We start from the raw sequence: 19,594 nt of genomic DNA on the forward strand, positions 1-19,594 counted from the left end.
ACTGCCGACTATGACTTCTTGGATAGACCCAGAAGACTGTTTGTCCTTTTAAAATCTCTAATTCAAACTGCTGCACAGAAAATCTAGCCTATCATGTAAAAGAGTTTGATGCTAGAAGGCCTCATCTGGAAATTAGCTATTCAATTCAAGTGGTTTCTGATTTTTCCCAAATTTTCTCCTTTATTAATTAAAATGAAGCTAATTATTAGATGAATTTGAGCCTTGACCATGTTTCTTGTCCAAACTTTTCTGTTAGATTCTTGCAGGAGCTTCCAGTGTAAAAGAGGACATGTCTGTGAGGCTGACCAAAAAGGAAAACCCCACTGCGTTTGCCAAAATCCAGTGACTTGTCCTCCTACAAAATTCCTTGACCAAGTAAGTAATTCTACAAAATGTTCTTGGAGAAGCACCAAAAGGTTAGTGATTTGAATGAAAAAAGTCTGCAGTAGAAAATTTTTTTAGAAACAGAGGCAGATTCCCAGGCTATGATCTAATATTTAAAGTAATACTGAATAGGAACAAATGCCAGCAAAATCAAAGAATTTCAACTGTGCCCTAAAATAATGGTAATGCTGTGGTCTGTCAGACTAATGTGAAAGTTCATTCTACCCTTGGAATAGTTCTCATTTTATTGTACTTATCTGGAGCTAAACTGTCTTCACTCCTGGTATAGTTTAGTTGATTTGGGGCTAGGGGGAGGGCAATGGGAGAATTGTGATTTTAATAACCTCACCTACCTGACCTTATCTTTGCACAGCACAGTTTATCAGACAGCCTAGGAGCTTTAAGGAGTAAAGTGTTTTCCAATGAGCATTTGATTTTTTCAGATTTTTCTCTTCCTTGGTTTTCCCAGGTATGTGGCACTGACAATCAGACTTACGCTAGCTCCTGTCATCTGTTTGCTACTAAATGTAGACTGGAAGGGACCAAAAAGGGGCATCAACTACAGCTGGATTATTTTGGTGCTTGCAAATGTAAGATTCTGTTATTAATGTCAACCATCATTGCTGAGAGGGTTGTGGGTAAACTTGTGTACACCTGAGTAATGGTCAAAAAGAAAAAAGCTAATGTAGTTCTGCACCCAGGCTGTGCCTTAAAATCAACTGGAGAGACTTGAAAAATAAATAGAATAATACCCAGAACTTAACCATAAGAGATTCTGATTTAATTGGATGGGGCTGGGACCTGGGCATTGCTTTTATGTTTGTTTATTTTAAAGTAATCTAGACAATTCTAATGTACAGCCATGATTCAGAATTTCTATGATAGAGAATGGTATATACTTAATAATTGAATGAATTATAGGACTATTTGCCCTTTTTTTCCAAGTTAAATGAAGCTTCTGCCAAAAAAGTTTTATGACAACATATTCTTCCAGAAGTTTTTGAAAATTGTCTTCCTTCCCCAGGATACTCTGATTTGTGTTTGGATCCCCTCACAGCTAAGCAATTCTCCACGTTAGCAGGGCTCACTCATATTTCCAGTTCTCTTCTCCTTACAGACAGTTAGGAGGATTTTAATTTTTAGTCTCTATGAAGTTAGGTGTGACCATATAACTTGCTTTGTTAGATGAAATGTGAGTAAACATTATCCATGTGAGCTCAGGAACAGGCATTTAAGAGCTGGTATACGGCTCTCCATGGACTCTTCCTTTACCATAACGAACTCTGAAGACTTGTGTTAAGATGGCGAACCCCCCTAACCTGATGGAGTCTCCACCAACCTGAGCTCCAGGGTCACTACAATGAGAAGAAAGCCCTTCGGGCAACACTCACTGGACTTGTAGCATAATCAAGAAGTAATCTTTTGTTTCTTTAAGCCACTGAAGGTTAGGGTCATTGGCTACCACAGTATAATCAAACTCCTACTTTTTCCTCTTTTCTCCTAATGAAGACCTCTGTGTCCACCTCTAAATTTCCTATCCCTGGCTCTAGAGCACTGGTTCTAGACCCTGATTGCACATGAAAGTTACTTTCAGAGCTTTTAAAGCATCCTGTTGCCCATGCTTAATCCTAGACCAATCAAATCAGAATTTCTTGGAATGGAGGCTGGCATTAGGTATGTTTTTAAAACACCCCAGTCAATTCTGCTGTGCAGCCAGGGCTAGGGACTACTGTCGTAGATGGCAGTGGGGATAATCTGTAAATTACCAGAAGTTTTTAAGTTCCCCTTTATGAGGATTTGGCGTCTGACAAAAATAAGGCCCAGAGATTATAGTATGTTTACTTTCTGCTTGGAACAGCTATTCCTGTTTGTACAGACTTTGAAGTGACTCAGTTTCCTCTACGGATGAGAGACTGGCTCAAGAATATCCTCATGCAGCTTTATGAACACAACCCTGAACATACTGGATATCTTAATGAGAAGCAGAGAAATAAAGTAAGCTAGCTGTGGGTCAGTTATCTGTGTACCTGTTGACAGAACCTAAGGTAAAAGGCTTTTGGGAAGGGGAAGGGCTGCCTCCTTCTGCATATCTGCAGAAGCCCACTTTGCCTCCCTGCTCCTGATTAACTCACATGAATTAATAGAATAGCCATGGCCACAGCTCATATCACAAGGTTTGGGACACAAAAAAACCACCTAGTTCCTACCCAAAGGGCAAAGGCCTGAGGAAGGACCCCCCAACCCCTATTCAGAGCAAGCTCTGGTGGAGCAAAATGAACATCAGTTTAGCATTTTTACATCCAGGCCCAAAGACATTATCTAAATCTAAACACCTTTCTGTGCCCTTTTAGGCCAAACAAATGTTTGATACGAGGAGAATTCATTACTCACAATGCCATTGATACATTAAGACGATAAAATGCAGCATACTGATTCCAAAAGTTCGCAGGGAACATTCACTTATCAGATAGTTATTGTGCATCCTTGATGCCTGGGATTGATCTAAGTGTAGCAGATACATTGATGAAGCAAACAAAATGTCCACCTTCATGAATTCACATTCTAAGGGAAAAAACAGACTCTAAAAAATAAACAAATATGCATAAATATGAAAATGTATAAATATATAAACAAATACATGTTTAGGGGTGGGATGAAACATGCTATGAAGAAACTTGAAACAGGATAAGAGACATAGGGATTGCCAAGGAAGTACTAGGATGGGGATGGAAGCCCCCCTCCCATAAGATGATATTTGAGCAGATACCTGAAGTGACGTTCTGCTCTATGTACAAATCTAGAGAAGAGTGCTCCAGGTAGAACAAAGCAAGTACAACAAAGCCCTGAAACAGGAGTGTACTTGGGAGAGGAATAAAGTCAGTGTAGGTGCAGAGGAGTGAAAAAGGAGAGGAAGGGAGATAAGATCAGATGAGCTGAGGTGGCATCAAAGAGATAGAGAAGGTCAGACCACTTGAAGCCTTGTAAGACATGGGAAGGGCTTTTTAAGTGAGGTGGGAAGTTACTGGAGGATTTTGAGCAGAAGAACAAGGTGGTTTAATTTATATTAGTAAAGAATGACTCTAGTTGGTGTGTGAGAAATAGAGCATGGGAGAATGCTAGCATGGAAGTAGGAATGTCAATTAAGAGGCAGTTTGAATAATATAGAAAAAAAACAAGATGATGGCTTGGGTCTGAATAATAGCAGGTGAGTTACTGGATATATTTTAAAGTAGAGCATTGGAATGTGGGAAGGGAAGGAAAGAGGAGCCAGCAGTAATATCAAAGTATTTGGCCTGAGCCACTGAAAGAAAGTATTTGGCATCTACCAAGATAGGAAAGATGCAAAAGTAACACTGATTTTGTGGAAAGAGAGGGGAAAAGAATCCAGAGTTTGGTTTGAACACATCACATTTGTGAGATCTCAATAGGCATTTTAGTGAAGATACTTAGTAACTGTATAAACAGCTTTTAAAGTTCAAGGGAATGATCTGGACTAGTGTTTAACTATGTATTAGCATCTAGATGAAATTTGCAGTTCGGGATTGAATATAATCACTTAGTCTGATGACCAAGACCTGGAATAATCCACTATTTAGTGACCGAAAGATGAGGAAAGACCATCAAAGGGGACTGAGATAAAGGTAGCGAGTGGGGTAAAAAGAGAACAAATGGTGTCTGGTGGCCTGGAAATCAAGTGAGGGAAGTATTTTAAGAAGAGGGATTTGTATTAACTGTGTCAAATGCTGTCTAGAGGTTATGAAAGACAAGTGAAAGTTGACCACTGACTTGGCATGTGGAGGTCACAGTTAAAATTAATAGGAGCTGTTTCTGTGGAGTAATGGGAGGAAACGCTTGAGTGGACAGTGTCCACTGAGCAGACAAGAAAGAATAGGAGGAAGGATGTGGAAACAGCAAGTACAAATTATACTTGAATTTTGTTATACAGTGGAGAAGCAAAATGGGAAGGTAGCTGGAAGGAATGTGAATCCAAGAGTTCTGTCTTTCAATGGGAGATGGTGGAGGATGTTTGTATGCTTTTGGAAATGACTCAGTTAAAGAAGGGAAAATTAATGAAGAGCAGAGAAGGTGCCCAGTTTCCAAAAGGGTGTTCTTGAGTAGAAAAGTTGTGGGCTCCTGAGCACCTGCGAGGGGTTGGACTTAGGTAGGTGCACAGAAGTTCATCCGTGCTAACTAGTAGATATGGTCACGGGAAGAGGAAGAAGCTCTGTTCTGATCATTTCCATTTCCTCAGTGATATAATAAGTCACTGAGCATTTCATATGGTCAAGTGGAGCATTTCATATGAATTGCCCAAAATAATTTCTGTTCTCTCTCTTTTAAAACATTATTACAGAAAGTCATGAAAGACTTATGTACAAAACAAAGAGATTTCAGTGGGGGTGGGAGGCAGGGTGGTAACATACCAGGGCTAAGCAGAGACTGAGTAGGCACTAGATGGGAATATACTGAGGACTGAGAATTGAGTATGTCTGTGGGGAAAGGAGCAGAAATTTTCACTAACTAACCAGCTCCTTTGCTAGGTCAGTTTAGCCCTCGTCATTAAGGGCTTCTCATAATTTTCAGCAATGTAGTGAACATTGCTTGGTTAAAATCAAAGATTTAAATTTCTTCTGAAAACCACAGATGTTTAACCTCAGCTATTATTCTATGTAGAAATCAGCAAAACTGTAGAATTGAATAGAAGGCATTGATCTCACATGATGCCAAGTCTTGTTTTCCTCTGTCATGTTACCATTACCCTTGAAGTACAGTTTATCAAGATAGCATTCCATTACATTTGCTTCATTCTCTAACGATCTTCTCCTTTCCTAATCCCAGGTCAAGAAAATTTACCTGGATGAAAAGAGGCTCTTGGCTGGGGACCATCCCATTGAACTTCTCTTAAGGGACTTTAAGAAAAATTACCACATGTATGTGTATCCTGTACACTGGCAGTTTAGTGAACTTGACAAACATCCTCTGGATAGGTAAAACTTCTTTACTTCCTCATTACTAAGTCTTCTTCCTGCTATAATGTCTCCTTATCTATGAAGGAGAGGAAACTAGATAGATTAAGAAATTTCCGAATTCCATATTAGAGCACTCAAATGCCAATCAAAGGTGGTTAGGAATCTAAATACAAAACAAAATATATGCTACAGCTCTCAAGTTTATAGTCCAGCCTCACAGAGATTCCTTCCACTCTTTCTAATTTCCAAGAAAACGTGATTGGGTCAAGTGCCTACATCTGAAACAATCAGATATGGCTAAAGGGTAAGAACCAGGCTGTGCAGACATGATTGCCAGGGCACCCCCGCACTGAATTAGGGTAGCGGCAATACAGTTTCCAGTGAAAAAGGAATCATTGTGAATCCACACCCAAAATCTGTCTAATATACACGCAAATATCTTATTTCATTTGCGACTTTTCATGAATGCTACTATTTATTTGGCATATTTCAGCAACTTGTAGAAGGAAGATGTTTCAGTGATTCAAATAGCTAACTTTTCATATGCAAGATACTCAGGTAATAGGCTGCCTTTTACTTCATTGCAGAGTCTTGACGCATTCCGAGCTCGCTCCATTAAGAGCATCTCTGGTGCCCATGGAACACTGTATAACCCGCTTCTTTGAGGAGTGTGACCCCAACAAGGATAAGCACATCACTCTGAAGGAGTGGGGCCACTGCTTTGGAATTAAAGAAGGTAAACTCATCAGCAGACAAGGTGGAGAGGGGTGACCTCTTCTACAAACCAGTCCTAAGCCCTGCAGCCCACACAGAGCAGTCCTGCTGCATGCTAAAATTGAAATTTAGAGACAATAGAATGCCAACATGCCAGATAAGACTGTCTGTACATTTGCTGTCATTACAAGATTATTTCTTACTTCCCTTATAATGTTCTGTTTCAAAAGGGTGATAAGGGTGAACTGTTAGGGAACAACTGCCCTGAGGTCTGAGAAATCAGCTAAATCTAAGAAGGTAATGTGAATACAGAAAGTCATGCCAAATCTCAGAAGGCCTTATATTCTTTCTTAATATCATATCCCTCCTTATATATATATATATATATATATCAGGACAAACCTTCAGAAATCATACATAAAGAGTAAAACAGCAAACCTGTTTCTGACAATAAGAGATGAGAAGGAAACTTAGAATTACTGATTCACAAGTTGTGCCCAGCTCTTATACCTTTAATCCAAAACTGAACCACTGCTGCATCTTAAGTGACAATAACAACAACAAAAATTATTAGAATGCCCTTTTCTTAACTCCTGCTGTAGAAGAATTTTACGATTATATTTTGATGGTCAATATCCTAATCTACTTCCTTTTCTTTTCCTAAATTAGAGTTGATTTTTATAAGCAAGCATGCCTTTAATAATCCAAATTTGGAAGATATTTTTAAATGAGCAATTAAAATTGCTCACAGAATGTAAAGCAACAGGTTTTATATAAAGCTTAGGACATATGTGGAGGATGACTATGCAGCCAAGCAATTAACAAAAGTAAGTTTATCAAAGGTCAGAATCTCCCACAAAGAGGAACCCATGTGATTCACTTGAAAAATATTCTTTGTCCATATGTAAAAATGTGTTGAAATTAAAGAACAGGATTGAAAGTATGAGGACTTAGTGATAAATAGTTAAGCAAAAATGGTTAATCCTTTTCTTCTTCAATATTTTTTCTGTGAAAATAACACAATTATAAGGAGTAAAGAATATATATTTGTAAGCACCTAGTACTGTGTATTAGTTTTCTATTGCTCCATAACAAATTACCCTAAAAATTTAGCCACTTAGAACCACAAACATATATTATCACTCACATTTGCCGAGGGTCAGTGATCTGGGGGTGGCTTCACTAGATGGTTCTGGCTTAGGATCTCTCATTAGGTTGCAATCAAGCCATCACCGGGTTGCAGTCATCAGAAGCCTTGACTGGAGCAGGAGGATCTGCTTCCAGGTCCATTCACATGGCTATTGACAGGAGACTTCGGTTATCAGTCACTGGGCCTCTCCATAGGGCTGCTAACAGCATTACCCAATATTCACAATAGAATGAGAGACCCAGAATGAAGCCACAGTGACTTTTATAACCTAATCTCAGAAGTGGCATATCATCATTTCTGCCCTATTCTGACGGAATACAGGCTAACCTGGTACAATGTGGGAGGGGACTGCAGTAGGTGGGGGCACTGGAGGCCATCTGGGAGGCTGCTTAGCACCTCCTGCTTAAACACCCTTGGCACGGATAAACCAGCTGTTACAATCCAGACCTTGTAGATAATGCTTATTTCCTTTCTAACGTCTATTAGAAAAGCACAAAAAATCCAAATATATCCCCAAGAGTAGCTGAAACTTTCTTTCCCAACTCCCATTTTAATAAGACAAAATGTACCCAGATGCAACTGTGCCACACACACCCTCCCCCCTTAGCCAGTGGGAAAAATTTGGCTGGGGAAAGGATATATTTATGTATACCCTTTTAGATGACATGTAGTTTTAAAGGACTGATCAGAGGGCAAATTTGAACAGAAGCCATTTATTTAAAGAAACCAGTTGCAATGCAGTGTTTCTTTTGCAAAACTGCTAGCAGCTCTTAAGCATGTTCACTCACTCAGGCTTTACCCTGGGCAGTTGTCTGGGAGGGGCAGGAAGGGCTTAAAGTCTAGTGACTCACAAAGCTACTGATAATCTTGCTTGTGCACTGTGGTTTGGCCATCACTGTGTTATTTTGGAGAAGAGAAAAAATTAATCACCTATTAAGCCAGTAAAACAAATTTTAAATAATCCATCAGAACAAAGTAAACATGTTACTGCTTGGGAATTAGGGTATGCCATAAATCTCATTTTCCTTATCTGTAAAACATGGAGTTCAATTCAGGGGTGGAGGAGCCTTCATCTATTTTGTATCTATAATGTACCATGTACTGACATACATTCCTGCTAATCTTGAGAAAAAACCTCCAAAGAGACTAACAAGGTTAGCAAGTTAGATCATGCAGATCCTACTAATGATGTTTGAGACATGATCCTAAGAGTACTGGGGAACTGTAGAAGTGTTTTAAACAAGAGAGTGGTTTCACTGAATTTGTATTCAAGAAAGATTCCTCATTACATTGCAGAGAGGCCATAAAACAGTTGGGAGAATTTGCAGTAAACCCAAGCAAGAGTTGATGACTCTTATAGATTAGCAGACTTGGCATTGCTGTTGGGCACCCTCCTTAACCTGCATTTCCTATATCAGTAGCTCTCATCCCTGATGAGTCATCAGAACTCCCAAAGAGCCTTCTAAAAGGATAGGTGTTATTGACCCACCCCCCAGGAATTTAGATTGAGGAGGCCAGAGATGAGACCTGAGACCATGTTCTGTTCTTCAAGCTTCCCGGTTGATGTTGAAGCCCTAAACAGAGTTGAGAATCACCTTATTAAGTAGTTTCTCTAATCCCCAGGCTCTAACATTGTTATGCTAATACTATGGCAATTTTCTAAAAGTGTTTTTTGTTTGTTTTTATTTTTACAGAAGACATAGATGAAAATCTCCTGTTCTGAATTAAGATTTGAAAGAATTAGAACTTTACAGCATACTACCCTGTTCTGACCACTTCTAAAGTAGATGCAACTGTGATGCTTTTAGATTTTTATTTAGCAAAATGTTTGCATGCCTGAGAAGACAATGAGAGTAATTGCTTGAGAATAGTATTTGCACCAGTCATTTAACATTAACTTTGGAGACAAAACTTCAAAATTAAGTAAATATATGTAAAATACTGTATACTCATTTGCTTGTGAACAGTTTAACTCACAGCAATTTCACGCTCTTCATCAATGTATGAGATAATTACTAACCATAAAACTCAAAAATTAATGCATTCCTATGGTTCATAAAATCAAGAAAATGGAATTATGTTCTTTTGTGGTTAATGTGTAATATTTTCAATACCTTAATATCCTAATAAAAAGTCCACCAAAATCCAAATGTTTATTCATGTTTTAAACAATCGTATATAAAAGGCCAAATGAGTTATTTTAATTTTAATTTGGCCTTCTCTAACTTCTCTATTGTTTTATACTCTCACCTTTCAAGGTATTTATTTCACTTAACAGTAATGATGACCAACCCAGGGCTCTATTAGTTTATATCAAATTGTAATTATGCTTCCTAGACTTTTCTGCTTAAAAAAGAATGTGAGTGTGGTTAGGAGAGATGACAATTAGTTGTAAAATGGTTATTGTAAATGGTATTGTAAATTTAAACAGAAAAAAATATCTAATTCAAATGCTTTTAAACCAAATTCAATTTAAAATGTGGGCGATTATGCACTGCTTTATAAAACTAATTCTAGCTTTTGTGCAGGTCTATGTGTGTGTGTGTGTGTGTGTGTGTGTGTGTGTGTGTGTGTGTGTGTGTGTTGGGAGAAGAAGGGCCTTTTAAAGAGTAAAACATCTTGTCCTAAAACTAAAGGTAATATAAAGGTAAAATTATGGAGAGCCTTGATGTCAAAAGTAATCAGAGATGAATATTATTGCTGTAAACTGATAGCAAGAAAATGTGTCATGAGAAAATTCGCATTTTCCTTTGAATAGTTCTATAGTAATTCTTATGGTACAAGCTACATTGCAACAGTATAAAAGGTACCATAACAGTTTTCAAAGTCTGAATTAAGATAACAAAAATAAATCATTCACTCACTTTATTCCACTTACAATATTTGAAAGAAAATAAATTGTTTGTACATATTTTCCTATCTGGAATGGTAGACAGTATCAATGAAATTGTCGTCTTTTTAAATACTCAATAGTTTTGTCATTGGTGTCATTGCTGAAGCATTATCTGTGATAGTCATTTAGAGAATGTACGCCTAAGAATTTTCTCTGAAGAAAACTGTTGGAAGAGTTTGTTATTTTTAATCTGAATAATCTTTTCTGATTAACTTCAAAATAGTAGCTATTGTCTAGTTTGTTAGCTCAATGAGTCACTTATTACTAATCAGAACGACATCACACTATGGCCTTTCTAAATCATTAAGTTCAATTTCATTAATCAAAATTGAATTAAGCATTATTTATAATTCTTCCAACTAGGGAAATAATTTTTAAAATCATTGCAAATTTCAGAATGTTTTTATGTATAGCTTCAGTGACATGTCATGAGAGATCTTGGTTAATTAGTAACCAAGTTGTTAATAACCAAGTGATATTATATATACAGTACTAATTAGACTTAAATCACTTTTTACCCTCAGGCAATGGCTTTTAGTGAAAAATATTTTTAATGCTAAAGATACCATCTAAATATTGACTAAAAATATTTTTAAATACTTTTCATTTTGACATGAAAAACATTAATAAAAAGTTTCTAACTTTAAATTCTCCATCATTAAGGATGGACAAACATTCTATACATGGTGAACATTCAGTGGCTCCCAAAATCACATAGTTGTGTATTCATCACCATGATCATTTTTTTGAAAAATTCCATCTCTCCAGCAAAAGAAATAAAAAAGAAAAAACTCATACATGCCATACCCCTTACCTCCCCCTCTCATTGACACTAGTATTTCTGTCTACTCAGTTTATTTTAACCTTTGTTCCCCCTGTTGTCTATTTTTAATCTGCTTTTTTACTTATCTGTCCATACCATAGATAAAAGGTGCATCAGACACAAGGTTTTCATAATCACACAGTCACACTGCAAAAACTATATCATTATACAATCATCTTCAAGAAACAAGCCTACTACAACACAGCTCTACAATTTCAGGTACTTCCCTCTAGCCACTCTAATATACCATAAACTAAAAAGAGAATTTCCTATTATGCATAAGAATAACATCCAGGATAACCTCTCAACTCTGAAATTTCTCAGACACTAACACTTTATTTTGTCTCATTTCTCTCTTTCACCTTTGGTCGAGAAGGTTTTCTCATTCCTTTAAGCCAAGTCCCAGCTCATCCCAGGATTTCTATTGCCAGGGAGGTTTACACCCCTGGGAGTCATGTCCCATGTGGGAGGTGGGGAGGGCAGTGAGTTCATTTGCCTTGTCGGCTTAGAGACAGAAAGAGGGAGAGGCCATATCAAGATGGATTTTATTTGGATATTATATTTTTAAATTCCCTCTTACTTTAACCAATGGCAATACATTCTCAATAGTAAACACGACAAGACATTGATGTGTAACAATTTGGGCACAGAGATTGTTACCAGACAAAGGCTGTGGATTCTTTTGCCTGACGTGCTCAATAAAAACCAATTCCTGAGACACCGGGGTTTCAAAGAGTGAAAGAGTTTATTACTAGGCCCGTAGTAGGAGAGTAGCCCAAAATCTGTCTCCCTGAATTACAGCAATTCTGATAGTTTTATTAGAGAAAAAAATGGGCAGGGTTAGGATAATGAGTATAGTGGCCCCAGATGATATAATTAGAGGTGATCTAATTATTGAGCATGTGCAGATTGATTACAGGCTTCATCATCAGAGAATGCATGTAAGAAAATGGTGGCATGAGGTATGGATGACTTGTAGTTTCAAGTATAAACTACTGCACTTGTCCAACTGGCCTACTTTGATTAGATCCAGTCTCAGTTATCAAGATAACTCTGGATTTGGGGTGGGTTAGTTCTGGGCTGACAAGACCCTTCATTAATAACATTAGAGGCTGTCTTTAGTGATTGCAAGACTCTAAAATTGAAAAACTGGATAAATGGGTAAAAATGAAGGTTAGTTACAAGGTTTCTACAATCACAGAGGCAGAAGAAAAGAGCTGTACAATCATTACCAGAGATCAAGGCAGCTAGGATTACAATTTAGAGATTTCAGGAATTTCCCTCTGTCTACTCTAATATACCAGAGTGCAAAAAAGAATATTTATATAATGTTCAGTAATCAAAATCATCCCTTAAATCCTGATTTCTCAGTTACAGGATCACAAATTCAAGTAGCTTTTCAAATACCATACAGGCACAGGTTTACTTGGAAGACTGTAAGGAAGGGTAGGACGTGGTAGGCAATGGTAGGATCTGGAAAGCATATTTTTGGTCTGTAGACATTAGATTTTTACAGCAGTGCTCCAGCTGTGCAACACATGAATTTGAGGGCAGAACTGAGTATGGCCACTAGTTCATCACCTCTAACTGGACTATCAATTTATGAGGGGAATAGGACTTATCAACAAATTTAAAATGGTCTCCTAACCCTGCAATTCCAGGCTTCACAGTGAAACTTCTCATCACGGCCTGCCTTTTGAGCACTACTAGGGCTCTGCCCATCCTAGTAAGTACTTCTGACCAGGTTGTTGACTTAATTTCAGTTTTAGGGTCATAGCATTTCTAGGCCAGAAGGCTTTTTCGATACCTTTTTATATTATATAAGAGGCAAGTGGCGTCCAGAAAAGCTGTGGAACCAGGACTTCACATCTTCTAGCTTAGTCCAAGGCCCTTTCCATACAAATCCCAGCTCCCTGTGCCACTTGCCAGCTGTGTGACCCTGAGTGAGGCACTAACCCATGATTTCCCTCTTTCACCTAAAATTAGGTAAAAGAATACCCTCAAAGTTGTGCCACGGTGATACATTGAAAGCACTTAAGAGTTATAACTTGAATACAGGAAGCTCTCAATAAAATCTAGCAGTGTCAAGCAAGTATTCTCCAGTGACCTAGATCTTAGTTAAGGAGGTTTGAATTGAGTTTCTAACATCCTTATCCCAGGTCATCTCATGCTTTCTTAAACTGCTGTTCTGTGGAAATGCTGTGGCAGCAAGAAATATCTACTTCATTATAGATTTCATTTTACAGAATGGAGTTTTTAAGGCTACCTACATTGGTCTGCCTGCTGGAATGCAATATACCAAAAACAAAATGGCTTTTAAAAAGGGGAATTTAGTAAGCTGCTAGTTTATGTTCTAATGCTGAGAAAATGTCCCAATTAAAACAAGTCTATAGAAATGTCTGATTTAAGGCATCTGGGGAAAGATACCTTGGCTCAAGAGGGCTGATGACGTTCAATGTTTCTCTCTCAGCTGGAAGGGCACGTGGCAAACATGGCGGCATCTGCTGGCTTTCTTGTGGCTCTACCAGAAGAGACTCTCTCCAAAACGTTTTCTCTTTTAAAGGATTCCAGTAAGCAACTCCACCTTCAATGGGTGAAGACACACCTCCATGGAAACAATTAAAATGCTCCCACCCAGTAATATTGAATGAAGATTAAAGGACATGGCTTTTTTAGGGTCCACCGCAGATTCAAACCAGCATATTCCACCCTTTGAACTCTAAAAAAGACATGTTTTCCCCATATACAAAATACATTCATTCCATAACAATATCAGAGAACCTTAAACCATTGCAGTAACATTTCAAATACAAGATTAACACAAGATTAAAATCAGTACACAGTCTCATCAAAGTTAGTTTAGGCATGGACAGTCCTAAGGCAAAATTTTCTCCATTGGCTCTGGACCTGTAAAACTCAGAACACATTATTTACTGCCAACATATAAAAGAGGAACATTCATAGGATACATGTAGTCATCTCCATAGGGAGGAAGGAGCACAGGGGTCACCGAACCCATACAGTTTCAAAAACCTGCAAGGCAAAGTCCATTAAATTTTAACATCTGAGTGTCATTTATCCTCAGGGCTTTAGAAAGCAGCAGTCCCACTCTTTCCAAGGGCCTACGGAGTGGCTTCCCTGTCTCCGAATGCAACCTTGGGGGACACTGGGGAGACCAACTTTTTCTCGGCTCTACCCTCTCCAAGCATTGGAGCTGTAACTGGGCTCTCTACCATCTTCGACGCACACTCTCAACCCTTCCATATGGTGGCAGCCAGGCTCTTCCCAAACCCCAAGGAATGCGCTTCACCCTCTCCAAGGCCTGAGGTGGCATGACTCTTCCACTGCAACAAGGTGGAAGACCCATCCTCTGCTTTCAGGGCAAACTCACCCTCTCCATGTGCTTGGGTGGGTCCGCTCTTCTGGCCTGAAGCTTCTTAACTCCAAACCCCAGACTCAATGGCTTTGCCTCTGAAGTTATTTTTCTTCCAACGTTTCCCTTCTCTGAACCCAACAGTCCAGACTGGCAGTGGCTCTGTTTATACAAGTCCCACAGCGCTCTCATTGGCTTTTTATGCAGTAGCCTTGGATCATGCCCATCAGACATAAGGAGTTTCCACAGATTCTTCCTGGATAACTCCATGTCCAATTCTGGCTTTCTCTGAAATTGTTGACTGGTTCCACATTTGGTTAAATCATCACACAGGGCACTATTCTCTGGGGTCTCCCTTTCTGGAGGTCCAGAATTTTCCAGAGCTTCAATTTCTGGTTTCTTTATACCCAAGAGTTCAGTTTTCAGTTTATCTCTTTCCTGCCACATTTCACTATAAGCTGTGAGAAGAAACCAGGCTGCACTTTTCACATTTAATTTGGAGATCTCTTCTGCTAAACATCCAAATTCATGGCTTTTAAAATCTGTCTTCCAGCCAAAGCCACTAGTCAATGTTGCCAGATTATCTGCTATTTTAAAACAAGGATCGCCTTCCTTCCAGTCTCCAATAGCACATGCCTCATTTCTGTATCTTTAGAGTCCATGTTTCTACCAACCGTCTCTTCAAAGCATTCTAGGCCTTCTCTATCAGGCTTCTCACAACTCCTCCAGATTCTTCCCCTTATCCATTCAAAAAGCCGTTCCAACTTGTTTGAAATCTGCTAACCACAGCAGCATCCCACTGTCCGGTACCAAAATCTGTTCTAGTTTGCTGCCTGCTGGAATGCAATATACCAAAAACAAAATGGCTTTTAAAAAGGGGAAATTAGTAAGTTGCTAGTTTACAGTTCTAAGGTTGAGAAAATGTGCCAATTAAAGCAAGTCTACAGAAATGTCCAATTTAAGGCATCCGGAGAAAGATACCTTGGTTCAAGAAGGCCAATGACGTTCATCATTTCTCTCTCAGCTGGAAGGGCACACGGCGAACGTGGCGGGGTCTGCTGGCTTTCTCATGGCTCTACCAAAAGGGGCTCTCTCCAAAATGTTTTCTCTTTTAAAGGATTCCAGTAAACAACTCCACCTTCAGTAGGTGAAGACTCACCTCCATGGAAACCATCAAAATGCTCCCACCCAGCAATACTGAATGAAGATTAAATGACATGGCTTTTTTGGGGTCCACCACAAATTCAAACCAGCACACTTTCTAAATTATGAATGTAAACACAATACTTATGCCTGAATTATAATTGGGTCCAGCATACAGGTAAATCCTTTTCTGTCCAGTTTTTGAAAACCAGATTTGGACAAAAAGTTTCATTCAAATATAGAGCCCCTAGATAACAAATCTGTTACCTTAGCTCACCATTGACAAGTATTATTGTGTCTAAAGTTCCAAACAATTTGTATTGCTTGTTTCTTTAGAAGATTATTATGTGCCTGGAAATGTTGAAGTATATATATTTCATGAATTCTAATGTTCTAGCTTGCTAGCTGCCTGAACACAACATACCAGAAACAGAATGGCTTTTAAACAGGGAATTCAATAAGTTGGTAGTTTACAGGTCTAAGGCCGAGAAAATGTCCCAATTAAAGCAAGTCTATAGAAATGTCCAATCTAAGGCATCCAGGGAAAGATACCTTCGTTCAAGAAAGCCGGTGAAGTTCAGGTTTTCTTTCTCAAATGGAAGGGCACATGGCAAACAGTCAGAGTTTCTCTCTCATCTGGAAAGGCATATGGTGAACACGGTCAGGGTTCCTCTTTCATCTGGAAGGGCACATGGCGAGCACAGCGTCATCTGCTAGCTTCTTCTCCTGGCTTCCTGTTTCATGAAACTCCCCAGGAGGCATTTTCCTTCTTTATCTCCAAAGGTTGCTGGCTGGTGTACTCTGCTTCTTGTGGCTATGTCGTTCTGCTCTGCTCTCTCTGAATTTCCTTCTTTCTCCAAAAATGTTTCCTCTTTCATAGGACTCCAGAAATTAATCAAGACTCACCCAAATGGTTGGAGACATGCCTCCAGCTAATCCAGTTTAACAACCACTCTTGATTAAATCATATCTCCAGGGAGATGATCTAATTACAGTTTCAAACGTTCAATACTGAATAGGAATTAGAAGAAATGGCTGCCTTTACAAAACGGGATTAGGATTAAAACATGGCTTTTCTAGAGTACATACATCATTTCAAACCAGCACATCTTATATATACGTTTACATATTTTAACATCTCAAATTGTAATGTGTCCCACAAACACAATGTGATAGAAAATATTGGTCTAATATTTTTTTAATTCATGATATATGAAATAATGGTGCATTTTACAATGATGGCATCTTAAAACATATACAGTAATAGTAGAAAATCATCAACTTCACCTTTGTATTCCTTTGCCATCCATTGACTATATCTATATAAATGAGACCTATGAGTTAAATTTGTGTTTATTATAGCCTGAATATGTAGGGCAAAGTAGGCGAGAAACTTTTCACTGCATATCTTTTAAAAAAGGAATTTTCAAAGGAGTGAGGGAGCTTTCAAAATGTTTGTTTGGGATACATAATTTAAATTTACATTTACATACACTCATTTCTTTGAATTTATAAATGTTGAAAACTAAATAGAAAATGCAATTTATCCAAAGATAAAAAGGCATGCCATACATAATCTTAAATGTAAATAAAAGCAATCTTTGGATATAAGTTTAAGGGCAAAAAGTACTTGGTGTTCTAAGCCATTGGTTTAAATTTCTTTGATGTTTCCCTATTAGTTACTCAACCGTTTTACTTCAGAGGTCAATATCACTGACAAATATAATGTTCAATAGCAGCTTGTTACCTATTTTCATTTAGAATAAAATCTTTTAATTAATAACTTAAGTTGAATCAATTATTTTGACTATGATGAGTCTAGTTACAGTGTGTGATGAGAATGTTACTCTCATTCTACAATATGTACTGGTTTACAAATAGTATGTACCCCAGAAAATACATGTTTTAATCCTGATTCAATCTTGTGACAGCAGCCTTTCTTTTAATTCTGATTCAATACTATAAGCTAGAAACTTTTGTTTAGATTATCTCCACAGAGATGTGGCCTGCCCAATTGTGGGTGTGACCTTTTGATTAGATAGAGATGTGACTCCACCTATTCCAGGTGGTTCTTTATTAATTATAACTGGAATCCTTTAAAGAGGAAACATTCTGGAGTAATAACAGAAATGAAAGAGTCGACGAAGAGAGAGCAGACACAGATGTCAACACGTGGAGAACAGAGACACGTATGTATGGAGATGCCTGGAACCTAGCAGATGTCACCATGAGATGTTAAGCAAGCGAGAACCTGGAGAGAGTCAAGGGAAGCCAAGAGATGAAAGCCAGCTCTGGAGAGGCAAAGCGAAGAACACCCACAGGAACAGGCTGAAAGCAAAGGATTCCAGGAGCTAGGGACCAGCAAGGGACCAGCATGCCTTCAAGCTGATAGAGGTGTTCCAGATGCATTGGCCTTTCTTGAATTAAGGTATCTTTTCCTGGATGCCTTAGTTTGGACATTTCCATAGGCTTAGAACTGTAAACTTGTAACGTATTAAATTCCCTTTATAAAGCTGTTCCAGTTCTGGAATATCACATTCGGGCAGCTTGCAAACTAGAACAATAACCTATTTTTGACTTTTAGTAAACCATCTTGCTGCTTGCTTTTCTCTAATAAGTTTTTTTTTTTCTGGCTTTCTATAACTTATTCTCAAAGCCAAACAATATAATTCTTTTACCTTCCTTGTTGGACCCTCACCAATCTCTCCTAATTTCTGGATCCTTATAACATTTCTTCAATAAAAGCCAGAAAAATATTAAATATATAATAGAATTACCTTTATGCTATCTATAATACTTTTGCTGGTAGAGCCAGATAGTGTTCATTCAGTTAAATTTACTATCTATTACCTAATAGAGTCTTGAAAAGTACTGGAAATAAAGAATGAGAGAAGGTTCCAATCTTCAAGGAGTTCTCAATCTGATAAAAAAGAGAGATTCATAAATGAAAAATACAATGCAATCTGATAAGGGCATCCAGATGCAAATACAAAGTAGACATGAGCTGTGGGTCAAAGGAGACTTCACAGAGAAGGTGGTATTTGAGCCAGGTCATGAATGAAAAGTGGAGAGGGTCATTCCAGGCAGAGGGAACAGCAGGTGATGGGCACAAACCTGAAAATGGTACTTTGTGGGGGAAGTGACCACCATATTGGGGCCATGTTTAATTTGGACAGTATTTAAATGATGATTTTTTTGAAAACCTCACACACATTTAAAGTGGCATCTTGCTCAACTTTTTGCCTGATACCTTAAGTATTTTAAACATACAACGAAGACCTTGCATAATTTTATCTCAGGTCTAAATGTGATAACTTCCCTTTGACTCGTATTTAACTTCAAACTGTTTTTCTTTCAACTTTTAGTTGGTTTATGGAAATTTGCCACTAAAGTTATAGTACTTCATGGGACAATTCTTTCACTTTACCGTTTTTACACGTTGTTCTAACTGAATCTTAGCTGTTAAATTTCTAAATACTTCACTTCATAGTTACTGATTATTTGTTTTAGTAGGGACACAGTACATTCTTTCCCTTTTATTTTTGTTAAATTCATTGAGATTTGCTTTGAATTGATACAAAAATCCAGGAGACTTGGCTTATAATTAGAATTTAGGAACCCTATTAACATCTTATGTTTAAAAAAGAATCATTAATATTTAAAATGGAAACCTTTTCTACCACTAGATGGCAGAACGGTATTTAAAAGCAAGTAAAGAATGAATTCCTACTGCAGAGAAATTGGTAGATTTACAGGAACCATTGAAAATATTAAATCCTCTGACAAAAGTTTATTCATTTCTACTAGTAGATCTGAACTCTTAATACCTATTTATTTATACTTTACTTTTCTGTGCCTTTTAAAATCATTATTGGCCACAGACCATCCTGGAAAGAGACCCTAACAGAATAATTTTCAGAATTGCCCTATCTACGTGGATGCGATTTTTTCTCTCTCTCAGTGGTCCTAGCTAAGACAGGGAGCAGAGAAAGGCATCATGAGATAAACACTCTGGGGCTCAATACCTTGTTCTTCCCTAAGAACATGTCATGGTCGAGATGATATTTGGCTTCTTTATTCCTGCATTAGTATACGTTCTGAGACAGACAGCTCAACTAGCAGAAGGATTCATCTTTTAAGTAGA

At 38.0% G+C, this 19,594-nt stretch overlaps 1 protein-coding gene across 2 annotated transcripts in view; it reads left to right on the top strand.

The window, feature by feature from the left end:
* The window catches only part of SPARCL1 (SPARC like 1), a 56,135-nt gene extending 46,773 nt beyond the window's left edge, over positions 1-9,362 (top strand). For both annotated transcript variants that reach the window (XM_077142892.1, XM_077142893.1), the window contains 6 exons: positions 257-375; positions 854-974; positions 2,243-2,379; positions 5,224-5,372; positions 5,942-6,090; positions 8,913-9,362. In XM_077142892.1, the coding sequence (XP_076999007.1) occupies positions 257-375; positions 854-974; positions 2,243-2,379; positions 5,224-5,372; positions 5,942-6,090; positions 8,913-8,941 (704 nt within the window). In that variant the 3' untranslated portion in view covers positions 8,942-9,362. The remainder of the gene's footprint in view (positions 1-256; positions 376-853; positions 975-2,242; positions 2,380-5,223; positions 5,373-5,941; positions 6,091-8,912) is intronic.
* The last annotated feature ends 10,232 nt before the right edge of the window (positions 9,363-19,594 follow it).

The sequence above is a fragment of the Tamandua tetradactyla genome, chromosome 24 (genome assembly GCF_023851605.1).
Source record: "Tamandua tetradactyla isolate mTamTet1 chromosome 24, mTamTet1.pri, whole genome shotgun sequence".
Lineage (NCBI taxonomy): Eukaryota > Metazoa > Chordata > Mammalia > Pilosa > Myrmecophagidae > Tamandua > Tamandua tetradactyla.